Consider the following 18,104-nt stretch of genomic DNA (forward strand, 5'->3'; position numbering starts at 1 on the left):
TCTAACCTACCCAAGGATTTGAACTAAAACTTGAAAGCTGATTGTTTTAATTAAAGATACAATATCACTAAAACTTGTATGTTGAGAACCATCACTCTGGCCGCACTGTGGAAAGTGAACTGGACTAGCACAAGGCTGTATGCAAGGAGACCAGTCAGAACTGTTACAGTGTAAGCTGGGAAACAACAGACTGAGGACACTGGGAACAGAGAAACGGGTTGCTGAGATTTCAGGCACGAACGTCAACAAGGGAGGGTGACAGATGGGGTAAGGGAGGTGTGAGGAATACACACAGAATGTCATCTAGGTTTCCGGCCCGCGTAAGTGGATGCACGGCGGTGCTAGTCACTAAAGGAGGAATGCTAAGGGAGATCACATTTGAGGGGAGACAGATGGAAAATTCACAAAGTGTGTCTGAAGTGCCCTTGGGACACAAAGACAGGGAAAGAGATGCCAAGTAGGTCATTCTGTCTCTAAAGCTGGACCAGTATTACTGAACTTGAATCATCAGTATAAAGGTAATTAAATGACCAAGGATCCAGCCTCAGAAACTCTCAATATGTAAAATAAAGCACGGGAAAGAATGGGTCTGCAAATCAGACTCAGAACCAGCCAGAAAGATAGGAGGAATTCAGAATGTTAGAATGTTCAGAATCCGAATGTTAGAAAAGGGTCAATTGTGCTGAATGCTGAGCGCACATGTGGCAAGGGATGGAAAAGATCCAGTTGATTTGGTGATAAGGTCACTGATCACCTCAGTGGTATCATTTCAATGAAGTTAAGAGGTAGAAACAAGCTTGGAGTAGACAGAGAAATGAGTGGCACTGAAAGAAATGGAGAGAATGTTTTAGAGAGTAAGTCTGCATACACAGAGGAAGAGGTGGGGCAACGTCTGCAGTTACTTATTTTTTTAATTGGAGACTTGAATGTGTGTGTATGCATACAAGAAAGATTTGTTTGAAAGGAAGAAACATGAGACAAAATTTAAGTCCTAAAACACCTGAGAAAGCAGAGGTGACTGGATGCAGAGCATAGGTGGAGGAGAAAGGATGGGTGCCGAGAAGATTAAGATTTATGTTTGGCATCAGAATGAAGTCCAAAGAAAACGTGGGAACGGAATTGTCTGTTGAGAAAGCCGCGTATTACTCAGGGTACTCTAACATCATAAAATGTTAATGACAGAATAAGCACTTTTTCTTTATCTGGCACATGAAAAAATGCTTTACGTAAGTATGTGTCTATTCAGCCCTCATCACAACCGCATGCAGCGTTCATTAGCTCCTTCACAGAGGAGGAGACTGAGGCCCGCGGGGGTTAAACTTGCCCAGGTGAACGGCCGCACTGGGCGCTCAAGTCCAACACTCACCCTTCAGGCCATGCTCAGCCAGCAGGCTGGACCATCTCTCAGCGGGCCTGAGACTGTCCTGAAAGCACCCGCACTGTCAGGACCAGCAGATGATTTCTGGAACACTGGACACCCTAAGTCTCGTACTGCCAGGGTGAAAGTTATGTTCACCCCGCATTATCAAATATTTAACTCACTCACGGCCAAGGCAATGAGGATTCATAAATAAGCCTGGGCGGTAAGGTTTCTGCAATCAGCAGTTCACACTACTGAGAAAGAAACCCAAAGTTTGTTTTTTTTTTTTAACGTCTTCTATTGCTTATTTTCCAGAACTGTAACAATGGTCCAACAGCACTGAAGTGGCACTGCGATTCACCTATTTCTATGTGGATCTCAAAAGCTGCCTATGTCTTCCTCACTGCACTATCTGTTCAGGGCCTACTGTGTGATAGCTACTCTGCCAAGTGCTAAGAAACAGTATGAACAACAGACATGACCTCTGGAAGCCAGGCAATATATAAACAGATAAACTATATTTTAAATTGAGAAAAAGACTAGGAAGGAATTGATATCAAAGAATGAAGGTTAAGAAGCAGAACGGAATGTTTAGATCTAGTGACTAGAGACAGCACCTCTGAAAAGCAAACACTGAAGCTGAGACCTACAATCAGAGGAAGGGGCATTCCAGTCACTGGGAATCCCCTAAAGTAGAGGATAAGCAATTTAGAGACTTCATGAAATAAACCAAAGGCTGCCTAGAGAGCAGGAATTAGAGCAAAGCTGGAGGCAAGATCATAGGCCATGATAAAAGAATTTGGATTTTATAGTTTTAATGAAGAAAAGCAACTGAGTCTTCAACAGGAAACAGATACGGATGGATGTAATAAATCCTATTCTATGAAGAACACAGGAGTCAAGGTGACCAGAGAGGGCTACTGCAAGAGTCCAGGCAAGGGACAGCCTGGAGTAGAGGTTGGTAGATGGAAACAGTGAGAAGCTGGACAGGCTTGAGACAGATTTAGGAGGGAAATCTGATCTTTATAAAAGGAACCAAAGCAATTCAAAGGTGAAAGGACAGTCTTCTCAAAAGCTGGTGCTAGAAAAAATAAACATCCACATTGGGGAAAAAATAGATCAATCTAAAAACACTGGCCTTATCTAAATATCAAAGAGGATATAAAGATGGAAAATAAGCATGTGAAAAGATGCTCAATATCATGACATTAGGGGACTGCAAATTAAAACAATGAGATACCACCACACATCTATAACCTTTTTCACTAGTCTACAGTATAAGTCAGGATACCTATAATCAAGAGGAGGTTATCCTAAAGGATTTAACACCTCTTAACATTCTTGGGAAATACAGTCAACTGTTGTGACATGAAAACTCCACCAAAAGTAGAGATATTTATATGTAAAGTCTGTTTCATAATTTCTCGGTGAAAAACTAGATACTATTTTTTGGCTCTGCTTTTGGGCTGTATTTTATTTTCTACTTGACAAAGACGTAAAACAACAGGAATTCTCCCTTACTGCTGGTAGGAATGCAAAACGGTACAGCTACTCTGGAATAGTGTGGTGGTTTCCTACAAACCTAAACAGAGGCTTACCGTTTAAGATCCAGCAGTTGCACTACCAGGTATTTTTCCAAGTGTGTTGCAAATGTATGTCCTCAGAACACCTGCACACAAATGTTTATAGTAGCTTTCTTTACTCCTTAAGTCCCTAACACAGGAAGCAACCAAGATGTCCTTCAAAAGGTGAAGAACAAACTGTGGCAGACCTATACAGTATTAAAAAGAAATATGCTATCAAGCCACAAAAAGGTAAGGACGAGCCTTAACTGCATATGGCTGAGTGAAAGAAACCAGCAGGAAATGCTACAAGATTCCAACTATATGACCTTCTAGGAAAGACAAACCTTGAGAGACAGTAAAAATATCAGTGGGTGCCAGGGACTGTGGTGGTGATAAGATACTCTAATGATGGATAGGTGAAATTACACGCTTAGCAAAATCCACAGCACTGCTGACACAAAGAGTAAATCCTTATGTAAACTCTGGACTTCAATGCACCAAAACTGGTTCAACTACAACAAATATACCAAACTAATGCAAGCAAAGGAAACTAGGGAGGGGAAATTAATATAGAAGCTCTGTATTTTTTGGTCAATTTTTCTATAAATGTAAAACTGCTATAAAAAGAAGAAAAAACAAAGTTTTTTTTAAAAATCCCCAAACAAACAACTGAACTAACAATAACAGATTGCATATGGGAGGTAAGGGAGACCACTCCATTGTTTTTGATGTGAGATGAACATCCTTCTCTACTGAAATGAAGACAGAGAAAAAATAGCCTGGGGTTGGACTTTTTTTTCTTAATGTAGTTTAATCCACTTGATAACCAAGTGGGTATCAAGACTGGAGCTTTAAGGAGGTCGCTGGGCAAGAGATAACCATTAGGGGAGTTTAAAAAAAAGAAAAAGCATTAAGTCATGGGAATGGATGAAGTCATCTAAGTGCAAAGGAAGAAGAGGCTAAAAGAAAAACTCAAGGACTGAGAAGGGCATTTCAGAAGATAGGTTCAACTACAATGAATTCTGCTAAGAGGTCAGAAGGTACAAGTAAGCATCGAGTAGACCTGCTAGCTATTGCCACAGAACCCGAGAGACTTTGATACGAGCAGTCACATGATGTTAGAGGCAAAGGCCACAAAGGGATAGACTAAGAAATAAATAAAATTTGAGAAGTTATAACAATGAGTAGATAATTCTTGGTAATAAAAGTGAGTAGAGACTGTAGTAGAAGTTAGAGGGTGAGGGAAAAGGTCAAGATAGCTTCCTTAAGATAACATATGAAAGCATAACTAGATGGTAATGGGAATGATCCAGCAGAGAGGGAGACTGGCTCAGAGAGAAAATACCAAAGCCATAAAGTCTTTGACAAGACACAGAGATAGATCCAGGCTCCGGAGAACAAAGGGGAAAAGCCTTTGAAAAGATGGGTATGGGGTAGAAGCATCTTATCTTCAGCACTTGAGAGATGCATAAAATTTAGTAAGTGGATGCTCAAAAGAATTAAATGAATCAAATTAAAGAAGTGAAATGATTTAGAAGGCTCCTGGCAAAGCATATGTAAATGCTAGGACCCTAGGCTAGAATTATATCAGAGAAGGCAGAAATAGAGTGTAAGGCAAAACACATTTTAGAAGGACAAAGGCAATAAACAGAAAAGTTACAAACAAGATAGATATAAATCCAACTAAAAAACATTGCTTTAAATGTAAATGGTTGAAATATACCAATTAAAAGACAGAGACTGTCAAATGAATTGGAGGAAAAAAAAAAAGACCCAACTATATATTGTAAGAAACGTTCACAGTAAATATAAAGATACAGGAGATTTAAAGTAAGAGGATAAGAAAGATATATCATAACATTAATTAAAAGACACGAGAATAACCACATACATTTCAGGAAAATCAGACTTCAGAACAAGGAAAAGTTACCAGGGATAAAGGACATTACACAACGATGAAGGAGTCAATTCTCTATGAAGACATGACAACCCTTAGTATGTATTTGTTTAACAAAAGAGCATCAATATACGTGAGTCAAAAACTGACAGCTGAAATGAGAAACTGATGAATAGACTAACATACTGAAAGACTTCAATGCTGCTCTACCAGTAAGTGACACTCAGCAGGCTGAAAATCAGTAAAGAGAGTTGAACCGAACAGCACCATCAATCAGCTGGATCTAACTGACATCTAAAGACTACTTCTACTTCATCTAACAGCAGCAAAATACACCTTCTCAAGCTCACATGGAGAATTCACCAAGATTAAAGGCCAAAATACACACCACAAAATTTTAAAAGAATAGAAAGCATACTGAGTATGCTCTTGGATCACAATAGAACTAAACTAAAAATTAGTAAGATACCAAATATTTACAGATAGATGAAAATCCCCAAAATGGAGATTAAACAACACTTCTAAATAATACATTGGTTTTAAAAGTCTCAAGAGAAATCTTTAAATATTTCAAACTTAAGAAAGTGAAAATACAATTTATCAAAATTCTGGAATACAGCAAAAACAGTGCTGAGAAAGAAGAGCAATATAAACCTAAGGCAAGCAGAAGAAGAGAAATAAAAACTAGAGAAGTCAATGAAACTGCCAACAATAAAACAGAGAAAAATCCACAAAACCAAGGTTTGGTAATTTTATCAATAAAACTGATAAATCTCTAGCCAGGCTAACAAGTAAAAAGAAAGAAGACATAAGTCACTAATAACACAAATGAAAGAGGAGCCATTACTACTGACCCCACGGACATTAAAGGGTAGTAAGGAATATTATGAACTCTTATCTCTACAAATTTGTTAACTTAGATTAAGTGAACTTAAAAGACATAATCTACCAAAACTTACAAGGAACAAACTGGAAAGGTTTATATCTATTGAAAGAAACTGAATTAACAGTTAATAACCCTCCCAAGCAGAAAGCACAAAGCCCAGATGGTTTCACTGATGAATTCTACCAAATGTTTAATAAAAGAACACCAATTCTCTACAATTTCCTTCAGAAAGTAGAAACAAAGAGAACAATTCCTTCCTCATTCTATGAAGCAAGTAGAATATCAAAGTCAAAGACATTACAAAAAAGAAAATTACAGACCAGTGTTTCATTAAGCTTGATACAAGAATACTTGACAAAATATTAACAAACTGAATGCAATAACATGTAAAAAGAATTATACACCATGGCCAAGCTCCATTTAACCCACATGTGTAAGGCTGATTTAGTATTCAAAAATCAATTATAAACACTAGAGAAAAATCATATGATCATATCAATAAATACAAAGCATTTGACAAAAGGCAACATCAACCCATGATTTTAAAAAAATACACAACACTCAAACAAAAAACCTGAGGAACCAGAACTAGAGGGGAACTTTCATAATGTGAAAAATATCTACAAAAAACCTACACCTAACATCATGCTTATTGGTAAGAAACCAGATGCCTTCCACCCAATATCATGAATAAGACAAGGAAGTCCCCTCTCACCATCCTTATTCAACTTTGTACTTGCAAGTCCTAACCAGTGCAATAAGCAAAGGAAATGAAAGGTATAAAGACTAAGAAGGAAACCATAAAACTGTCTTTGTCTGCAGCTGCCACACTGTATATTGAAAGTCCCTAAAGAAAGAAAGAAAAAGCACCTGTAACTAGTAAGCAACTATAAAAAGGTTGCAAGATAAAGGTAAAGTTAACTGTTTTCCTATATATCAGGAATGAACAACTGGAGTTAAAAATACACCATTTGCATCAGCACCAAAAAAAAAAAAAAAAAATACTTAGGTATAAATTTAACAAAATATATACAGGATCTATGTGAGGAAAAAACTACAAAATGTTGATTAAAAAAATCAAAGATCTAAATAAATGGGAGACTAATTACATGATCATAGATGGTTAGACGTCAGGTCTTCCCAACTTAATCTTTAGATCTGATGCAATCCCAATAAAAACCCTAGTTAAGTCATTTTGTGGACAAACTGATTCTAAAATCTATATGAAAGACCTAGTTTCAGTTTCAGTGAAAGACCTAGAAAATTAGAAAACTGACAACCAATTTTGAGATGAACCGAAAAATCTACAGTATTCAACACAGTGTAGTATCAGCAGAAAAGACAGGTAAATGAAATGGGATAAAGGGCCCAGAAACAGACCCATACAAATATAGTCAAGTGATCTTTGAAAAAGGAGCAAAGAAAATACAAAGGAAAAAGGACAGTCTTTTCTTAAGCCTTACACCTTTCACAAAAGTTAATAACTGTGATCCAAAATGGATCACAGGCCTACATCAAAACTGTAAAACTTCCTGAAGGTAACATACAAAAAAATGTAGGTGACCATGGGTTTAACAGTGACAGTGAGTTTTTAAAAGATGCAACATCAAAAGCACACAATCCATTAGAGGAAAAAAAACTGATGTGGAATTGATTAAAGTTTAAAACTTTTGCTCTCTAGGAGACAAGGATGAGATAATGAAGACAAGTCACAGAAGAAGAGAAAATGCTTGCAAAACACTTCTCGGGTAAAGTAGTGCTATCTGAAACATACAAAGGACTTTTAAAACTCAACAAAAGGAAAAAAAAAAAACTTTTTAAATGGGCAAAAGATCTGAAAGGAGACCTCACAGAAAAGGATATACACATGGTAAACAGTATCATTACAGAATTGCAAAATAAAACAAGAAGAAGCCACTATACACCTATCAGAGGGACTACAATCCAAAACACAACCACCACCACACGCTGGCAAGGATGCAGAACAGGAACTCTGGTTCATCGCTGGTGGGAAGGCAAAATGGTACAGCCACTGTGGAAGTAAGACAGCTGGGCAGTTTCTTACAATGCTGAGCACAGTCTTACCGTAAGATCCAGCAATTGCACTGCTGGGTGTTTTTCCAAATGAGTTGAAATCTTCTGTCCTCAAAAAACCTACACACCAATGTTTACAGCAGTTTTGCTCTTAAGTGCCAAAAACTGGAGGCAATCAGGATGTCCTTCAAAGATGAGTGGATAAACACACAGTGGTAGATTTATATGATGGAATACCATTCAGTAATAAAAAGTACATTAACAAGTCACAAAGAGACATTGTACATTGCTAACTGAAAGAAGCCAGTCTGAGGTGGTTAGAGGTAAAACTACAGAAAGAAGAAAAAGATCTGTGATTGCCAGGGGTGGGGAGGGAAGAGAGGGATGAATATAGGAATATCATGTGTAGGTTGGTGAAACTTTTCTGTATGACACTATGATACATGACATTATGTATATGAGGAAACTTGCAGAACTGTATGACAGGAGTGAACCCTAAACTGTGCATTTCACTTAATAATGAGGTATCGATATCAGTTCATGAATTATAAAATACACCACACAAGATGTCAATAGAGCAAACTACGATAAGCAAAATTGTATATGGGGAGGAGGGAGGTATTCTGAACTTTCTGGTGAATTTTTCTGTAAAGACTAAAATTACTCTCAATTTTAAAATGCATACTAAGTAAAATATCCCTTTTAAAAATGAAATTTTCCTAAGAATATCCATTCTTTTTGGCAAAGATGTTTGACAATCAACAATATGATAGAATTCTTTAGATTTTGACAAATTTTCTTTTAAATGCTAGTTTTGTTACTTATTTATTATGTGCCCTTGGGCAGATATTGTGATTTCTGAGTTTTGGCATCTTTGGGTGTAAAATAAAAAATTACCTAAAAGGTCAACTGGATTTAATCACATAAATATATGTAATTCACCTAGCAAAAGTTGCACAAAATAGGCACATAAATCGTTCTTTTCTTTCTTGCTCATTTGTCCCCAAATTCTTTTTAACTCAGGTAAGGTAGAACACACCCTGAGTATTTCTCAAAAATAGGTAACACATACCCTAAAGGTACATGCAACCAACCATTAAACAAATCATTAGGCTACTCATACCGTAAAGGTATTAAATACATGTCTTCCTGAAGCTCAATTTGGGGGGGGGGGGCGGGGAGCTGTTTAACTGGTAGCTTAAAACACTGTTATACCAAAACAACGTTGCTGAAGTATTGCACGAAATTTCAAGAGGCAACAGGAAACTGCTTGCACGAGAATTTTGGCCACACAGGCTTCCAGGGCACTTCTCCACCATCTTCAGCCGTTTGGGGTGTATCTCAAATTTTTCCACTGAAGCACTGCCTTTCACTTCCAGTTTTAATTATGTTACTAAACACAAGTTCATTTTTGTCTCAATGTCAGTCCTGTGTCAACAATTTAGCTCCAAAGGGCCTGCTTCCCCTTAAATTACTAAAGGACAATCTGAAAAATAACATTTTGCATTAAGAATTAATGCTTTTGAATTGTGGTGCTGGAGAAGACTCTTCAGAGTTCCTTGGACTGCAAGGAGATCCAACTAGTCAATCCTAAAGGAAATCAACCCTGAATATCCACTAGAAGGACTGATGCTGAAGCTCCAATACTTTGACCACATGATGCAAAAAGCAAGGAAAAGATGTTGATGTTGGGAAAGATTGAGGGCAAAAGGAGAAGGGGGCGGCAGAGGATGAGATGGCTAGATATCATAACTGACTCAATGGACTTGAGTTTGAGCAAACTCTGGGAGATAGTGGAGGCGAGGTGGAGGATGCTCAGAGCCTGGGGGTGCTCAGTCCATGCGGTCACAAAGAGTGAGACATGACTTAGCGACTGAACAACAACAATAAAAACTATTTAATACAGAATTTATAGCTCTGTGAGTCAGAATTAAGCAAGCAATAACTAAAATGAAGATTACACTTCTTTGATTGCTTTCTCAAGGTCTTGGCTTGACTTGGAGTCATTTTCTTTTCCACTGAACTGCGCATGTTAGTCTGGAAGATACTGCCCTGATTTTTTTTAAAAACAAAATTTGCGTATCAATATGAAACTCTTTTGTCCAAGAGAATCTCATAACATTAAGCACCTGACTGGATAAATATGTAAGGATAAACAAAGCAGTGAGTGTCACAAGGTCAAACAGAGGCTGAGCACACCTGTGCTGTCTAGTGTCACACCTTAAAAGAAAAATAATATACTGAAGCATGTTCAGAGATCTACAAAACTCTTAAGGATTTCAAAACCATGCTACCTAAGAGCAAGAAATGGAAGTATGCTTAGCAGGGGAAAAAAAAACAAACTGCATTTGAAATTGATGCAGTATGAGAGCCATCTTAAATCACCTGAAGGCTATGGTACTTGAAGGGAATCAGACTTGCTCGATGTTCCCAGAACTAGGACTAACATGAGGCAGCAATAAAGTACAGGATAAGTATAGATATCAGAGCCTTCAAGAGACTCAAATCCTACAACAGACCTTTAATGAACTATGTGATATTAGAAATACACGTGATATTCTCAGACATTAATCTTGTACATAAGATGAAGGTTCTAACTTGGCTAATTCCTAAGGTAATCTTCAAATAAAAAAATGACATGGAAGCATATTCTGGATCAGCATCTTACCATCAGAGCATCCTGAACATGGAATGAGCTATCTCACTGAAGTCATGAGTGCTATCACTAGTTCATAGCAACAAAATCATGTGCTCTGTATAAAGGAAAAAGCACAACAGATAGCACAGTATTTTAAGTAAAAGCCTAATGTCCACAAGCTGGTATTCTTATAAAAAGAATTAAAAAGACAGGATGCAAGATTATTGTTTTTTATGTTGTCATCTACTGAGTAAATTATAACAATGTAATTTTAGGGAAAAAAATCCTAAATCATATTTCTAGCTCATCTATACTGAATATTACATTTTCCTTTGTTTCTAGATATACTGATTATGATGCTAACATTTGATTCTTTGAACCCACTTAATATACCTTATGGAATAACCTTATAAATATCTTGTCTGAATAATTTTGTATATACCAGCCAACAATACTGAAAGTGAATGTTTAAAACTCAAATTAACTTCTAAAACCAAAGTTAAAATTACTCAGTACAGCTACAGTTTTCTATATTTTAGGTTTCGTTTAATAAAAATAAGCATACACAACCAACAACCAGGGAATAACCTCATAAAATATGTACTCAACTTTCCATGTAAAGTACAGTATTTTAACAGTGCTCAGTGCATAAGAAATACTAAATTAAGTATGGATCATAAACATTAAGAGAACAAGGGTTAAAAAAAAAAAAAAAAGAGCAAGGGTAGGAGATGCCTGGAATACAGTAGGCCAGGTACAGAGAGTACAATGTAGATAGACGTATGTTCCTAAGTTCACTCCAAACAAATTTGTGGTTTACCCATTGCTCTTCTCTGGGACAAATTTAAAGAAAAATTCTTTCCCTAATTCTACATCTGTCTGAAAATCCAAGGATATCTGTTGTAGGTCACTTTATCACCAGATGTTATACTGAAAATATTCTGAACATTTTCTACCTACATGCCATACCTTACCTCTTGAGTAGAGATCACTTTGATCACAATTCCTGAAAACTCCGATGCACACTTCAAAGTTCCCTAGCATGTTTTTCTGTTTTTGTCTTTTTTTACTGCAGTAATCTGATTACCTTAGATGTACATTTAAGTGGGAAAAACCTTTAAAGAGCACCTATGTGCTTATTTTGGAAATACAAATATTCCACATTTCAGGACTAAGTTAATGTGAACTTTTTAAAATGGGAAATAAAAATATCTGAATTTTAAAAAATCAAGAAATTGCTTAGGACATCTAGGCACTGACATTTTGCTCAAGTGTTTGAATACAGCAAAATCAAGTAAGATTTATGGATATATTTATCATATATATATGTCAGTACTTGTAGTCACACTTCTTATTGACATTTATCTTCTTTAAAACAGAAGTTATTAAAAAAAAACTTTCTTTACTCAAATTTAAAAAAACTATTTTATTCTAGAGCTAGTCCTACGAATCATAGTGAAACAATAAGCTTAGTTCTTATACCTCAAACATAAAGCCATGTTCAATATTCATAACTGTTTTTATTTTGAGGCTACTGATAGTGTAGGGAAGAGTTCATGTAATGAAAATTATTTTTAAAACTCTCACTTCACCACTCTTTTTACAATATGTTTGAAATTTCCAGTGCAATGCTTTTATTTAACACTCCCTGCCCTACATCTTTTAAATACATATAGTTAAGGCTTCTAAATTCTTTTGTACTCAAGGAAACATAGTCTCCCATCTTTCACAGAAATACATTTTGTCTGTGAATCTTTTAATAGCTTTAATTCTAAAAACAAAATTTTATCCACAGTATTTTTACTCATCTTTTCCAAACTTACTAGACTAATAAAGCCAAGAACTTTAGCTCCTCTCCCACACTGTAAATACAATAGCTATTCTAAATCATAATTTCCTTTTATAATTCTTTTTTTCAGAGTATAATTTCTTTAGAGAGCCAAATTAGATCATTTTAATCCACAAGTTGTCATTAACTAAACTTATTTGTCACCTAGGACCCCACCATAAAGTTTTTTAATTTCAGCAGTCTGCTTCTTACAAATTTTCATCAAATCAAAAGAGATCTCCTCTTGTTTCTAGCAGACTGCATAAAAACGTAAATTGTCCTAATGGCTCTAATTAAGTTTATGTCGATATAAAGACAAGAATCATGAAAACCAAATTTTATCCTTTCGCATGTTCTCTTGGTAAGGTTAAAAGAAAGAGACTCTGTAAGTTAAGATTTCCCCTTCTACAATTACTTGTTCAAGCAGAACATCAAAATGTAAAATACTTTCTCCTATTATAACAGCACCCACTAATTGAATAGTTCTTTAAGTCACTATTCTCAAATATTCTTTTTCTGACTAGAAGAAATGTCTTCTGCATGCAATTAGGTAAGGGTCTATGTTTATCAAGATCTCACTTTAAAAAAGACTTGAGCATATTACTCCTGATATTTTCAATATTAACTCAAGAGTTTTAATGGTTTGCAAAACTGACATACGAAAATGGCATCTAAAAAAATCCAATTCTGGAAACAAAGCTAAGGTGAAGTTAATCAGTAAAGTGCAAAAACAAGACTAAATAGATCACCTATTTCCTTAATTTGGCACTGTGTGACCCAATGAAAAGTCATTTTAATTCAACAGTTTAAATAATTTTTTTCTCAAAAAAGTTTAACACATACAAGGATAGAATATATATTCAGAAATACTTAAGAGGAAGACACATAAAATTAAAATACATTTAAAAATACTGTTATAGTTTCCATTTTCTACTCCTGAAAGAAAAATAAGCCATTTATCAGTAAGTGCATTTTTTTCATGGAGAAAATATTTATTAGTTTTTCAAATGATCACATAATACAAATGTTACACAATTAGTCATTCTAGAAAAAAGTTACCTTATATTAATATTCATAAAATAAACACTGAAAAATATAGGATTGCATATTGTGACATGAAATATTTTAAAATTTGAAAGAAAATCAAAATAAAAGTTTAAACAAATCAGTTCACATTAATATACATGGTTTCACTTTTAAATAGCTTTCAGTGGCATGAGATGAATAGAAATGCACTTACATTTCTTTTGCACACTTTAAGGAACAAAGCTAAAATTTAATCAAAGCATGAGATGAATGGGATTAAGAGACTAAATCATTTCTCTTCAAAACTGAAACAAAAGGCCATAAACTGGCCTTCAGTTCCCTGAGTTCCTTCTAAAATGTTGAGTAGTTATTTTTTAATTTATATGTGTTTGTAAAAACTATCTTATTAACTTTTAACAAAAGCAAATCAAGAGTAAAAAGTTGTAATTGTTTATGGGAATTCAGAGCTCTCCCGGGAAATTTTAGCTCAAATTGATCTTCTAAATTTACTTTTAAGTACCATACATACAAAAGTTTATGTATAATTAATGAGGGGAAAACGGGTCCCACACATAGCCAACAAAGACTAAAGGCCAGGTTATAACCTAGCAAGTGTGGTTTCTAAAACCTCTTAAGATTCCTAAAACATTTTGATGCTTCCACAGTGTTCTCTCTAGAATTTCTATTCTTAAAATGTAAACCAAATAAGACAAACTGGCAGCATGGCATAACTTTAAAAAACTTCTTTAGTAGCTTTCAACTGACTAGTTTAATAGATACTAAAAAGAGAAATAAAACATTTTGATAGCTACTTCCATCAATTTATCAAATCCATAGTTTGGATAACTTTCTTGCAACACTTAATTCACACACAGAGGCTTATTCTACTACTACTACTTGCCTTTGCTCTGTAAAATAACTCTCTGTTTCAGGATCATTCAACTTTAGAATGCCTGCAAATGCAGAACAATACCTCAAGTTTAACAGGTATTTACTTTAAAAGACTTAACTTAGAAGGTGCCTCTACTTCTATACTGGAATCTGCTGATTCGACAAGAATAAGGCTCAAGACTAGAAAAAGATAAATGGAAAAAGTACATCCTAATATTAAAAGTAATTTAGGAATAATTAAGATTTTCACCCTTTACTTCCTAGTTCTTTTCAGTGTTGGGCAACAAAAGACAAGTTTCATTAAGTTTTCTGGGTCTCCGAGACTACCAGAAAGTCTGCCTGCTTCCTTAAGGTGATTTTCAATCCCACAAATCTTTTAAGTGAAACAGATAGAGAGCTGCTTTTTTAAAGAAAGGAGTCTCTCATGCTTCCTCTAGTTCAGTCTTCTGAATAGAAAGGAATAGTTTCATGGTCATGTAAAGTTCCAATCTGAGAAAATTACGTCATTATCTGAGCCTTTCCATTTCCAGATCAAGAGTACACCAGAGAGAATTCTTAAAGTTTGTCAATGACAAGGTCAGGTGGCTCTCTCATCCTTGTGTCTTCTAGACATAGTGCGTGGCTCCGTTCACCACTGCCTTCCAAACTGCAGTTGCTGCATGTGTGACAGATATCATCCATGAAGGCTCTGCTAGAGGAGTTCCTTTGGCTGAAGGAGGATGTTTACCAGTTGAAAGAAATCTGGGCAATTAGAGAACAAATAAACCGGTCTCCCATTATCAAGATACCTGGAGTCACAGAAGGAATCCACCAAGGAAAAAATGAAAACTTGCCAAAGGCACCAAAGTTCACGTTCTACCCACTGTAGATGATAAGAACTTCCTGAAATCAAATCCTACCCTTGGCATCAAAGATACTAACAGAAAAACTGTATTAATGCCATGGGGAAAATCTAGGACAAGGTTCTTTTGCCACAAATAACATTATTCCTAGGGACTGGAAAACTACTTGTGAGTATATTTAACAAAGCTTTCAGGGATAGTATCTCCTGAAACATATTCATTCGTATGTATAGTATTAAAGAATGAAGCCTAGATTTGACAGTAAAACCATAATGGTACTATCATTGCAACCTGTTAAAGATCTACCTGATATGAAGTCCTAAAGTTCAACATAGGAGAATAGACCAAAAATTCTCACTAATAGGGCAGGATAACACCTGGACATCAGATGGTGTAAATTAGGAAAACTCAGATGTCCAGTTTGCCCGAAGACAAAATACAGAAACTTCTTAAATACTGGAATATAAAAGAGCACTGAGAAGTACACTAATACCAGTAAAGGTTAAAATGGGCAAATATTTCCTTTTAAAAATTCCTGTGGACTACACAGGCATTCACCAAATCAGTGCCCCCAAATCAGCCACTGCTTTAATTATCTGGAGAGAAAATTAACTACATCTTAAGTCTCTTTTCTGAAAGGGCACTAGTTAGCATTCTTAGAAAAACAAACAGATTGCAGCCCCACTTGGTTCTTCTATGAACCCAAGGAGTAAACAACTGAATGGGCAATGGAAGGACACTCCAGTCTATAAATAAACCCAAGTAAATAATGGAAAGCACCCACTTGTTTATTACCCTTTCCCAACTCTCTCCAGAAGCTGGATATTCTGCCTCCAAAGGTTCAGTGGAGAAAGTGGACCCCTGACGTCAAAAGCTCTCCGTGGTCTTGGCTGTATCTGTGGTTCTAGGATCACTCCTTGCACCTCTGGTAGGAGAGAAGCACTGAAATAGAGAGCTGAATATAGATTTAAGAAAAAACTCTTATTAAGAAATTACATTCTCTGATCATTTGAGCTTGTAATGACTTATCCTCGGGACAAAAAGGAGCCACCTCTGCGCACACATTCTTCAGTGCCTTCTTAATTTGAATTTTAGAAGTCTTTCATCATGAATGATTAATTACTCAGTAACTATTAAGAAGGGAACTAGCTCGGTCTAAGTCATAACACAGTGTGTGACAAACCACTCAACTTCAAGTGGAAGACCAAATTAAAAATGATAAATTAGGACTGGTAAACAAGATCATAAGTATCTTAAAGGGACATGCAAAGGCACTTGACCTCAGATATATTAAAGGAGGAGTCCCAATTAATTCTGCTGTCAAAGAGAAGACGATGGATTGAAAAGCAGAAATAGAATAATCAAGCATATTAACAGGAATACCACTAAACCTTAAGAAGTGGAATTTGTTCTCAGTTTTTTAATTCTTCAGTAATTTAAAGAATTAATCAGACTACAGTCCCTTATTATAGCAGTATAAAAATAAACCTGAATTTTATCAAGCTATGCCTACTGTCACTGAAAAAGATTTATTCTTCAAGCACTCATCTTTAAAAGTGGGAGGGCAGAATAGTGGACATAGGCAATACGGACTAAAAATCCTTTTCAAACGTGATCATTTGGTTTGGGGTCAAGAAGGACCAGGAAATAATCATTAATGGCTTCAATGCAGAAATTAAAGCAGTTAAGATATACCCAAATAATAGATGATGATAAAGATACTGGAAAATAGTTCACTTTATTATAGAAATAAGGTGAACAAGAGAAGGAAGTTCAAAGCACATAGTATCTGATCAAGGAAAAGCTGAAAGGAGAATAAGATAGGCAGATATATATAATATTTAAAGTTAGAGGGACTGCAGGATAAATTTAACAGTGGAAAACAGACCAACTGTATTTTGTGGTACAGAATGATACACCCCTATTAAATTTCAGATCTTATTCTAAATAGAAAGGTACTGATGCTCCTGCTGTATGGAACATGGGCAGTCACTGTCCGACTTCAGGGACATGTTATATTTGGGGATAAATTAAGAAAAAAGGCTATCAAATAATTTCTCTCTCTCTCACCCCAACTGGTTATCACAAGGGTTCCTTACCTGTTAGTGGAACGAGGACTGCGCTCTCTTGTTCTCTATCAATCAACCCACAAAGGTTATAGGTTCAGCACTAAGAAGGTAGCAACCAACCAAAGTTAGTTTTAATGCCTTCACTTCCTCCTGGCTCTGCCAGCCAGTTTGGAAAAATGCCAACAGCTGAAAAGGAATGGTTATTCCATTACCTAACAACAATTAGAGTAAGGAAAAAATTTTTAAGCCTGAAGATGAAGGAATGAGGTAATATAACCCTTTGGTACCTTAGGAATATATTCAGTTCTCTACAAGTGAGAAATGAAAATGGTTCGGACTTAGAAAACCTATAAATTTAACCATCAAATCTATAATTTCCAAATTTTAAAGAAATGAAAAAAGAAGTAAAAGGAAGTCAAGGGGGTGAAACTGTCATCTAACAAGAGATATCAAATAAATAACTACAACAGTATTTTATGAGTGTATGTGGCAGCTATTTTTTCATTTCAAATTTCCAATAGATTTTAAATCCCAAGGTCTTTAAACAGTATTTTACAGTAAAATCACATTAGGAGGAACATGAGGGATAACAAGAGGAAAAGAGCACAAAAAGAAAAGCTCTGAATATTCAATCTCTCAAGAAAACAAAATCTAAATAGGTATTTTCAAGGGTCAAAAATCACAAATAGATTAGCAAAGTATTCCACAGCTGGAGTTCTTAAGGAGTGGCTCTTTAACAGATGAGAAAGGCTTAAAACTGATACATCAGAGCTATCTCATTTGTTTTCAGTGGACCTATACTGTGGAAACAGGTATGACAAAAGCACTTTTAAAATTATTAAACAATTAACCTCTACCCTTTTCTAATCAATTTTCTTGACAAATTTTTTCATACCTAATAATATTTCAATATAAATCATGAAAATTTAAAGACTCTCAAATGAATGAGAGCTAAGTAAAACTTAACTAAGATACAGTTTAAAATATATTCAGAAACTATAAAGATATGGCTTTCCAAATTTCCTAGTTTTTCTTCATTTTATAAATACTAATCAGTAGCACAGTGAT

General features: G+C 35.5%; 1 protein-coding gene across 14 annotated transcripts in view; it reads right to left on the reverse strand.

Moving 5' to 3' along the window:
- Positions 1-18,104, reverse strand: part of TSC22D1 (TSC22 domain family member 1) — a 122,344-nt gene that overhangs the window by 72,922 nt on the left and 31,318 nt on the right. For 2 of the 14 annotated variants that reach the window (XM_043478095.1, XM_043478089.1), the window contains 2 exons: positions 15,763-15,909; positions 13,180-14,866 (listed from right to left, as the gene is read on the reverse strand). The exons of 2 other annotated variants lie outside the window; for them this stretch is intronic. In XM_043478095.1, coding sequence (XP_043334030.1) covers positions 14,731-14,866; positions 15,763-15,909 — 283 coding nt within the window. In that variant the 3' untranslated portion in view covers positions 13,180-14,730. 10 more of the 14 variants (XM_043478097.1, XM_043478092.1, XM_043478090.1 and 7 more) reach the window with 9 other exon arrangements.

This window comes from Cervus canadensis, chromosome 9 (genome assembly GCF_019320065.1).
Source record: "Cervus canadensis isolate Bull #8, Minnesota chromosome 9, ASM1932006v1, whole genome shotgun sequence".
Lineage (NCBI taxonomy): Eukaryota > Metazoa > Chordata > Mammalia > Artiodactyla > Cervidae > Cervus > Cervus canadensis.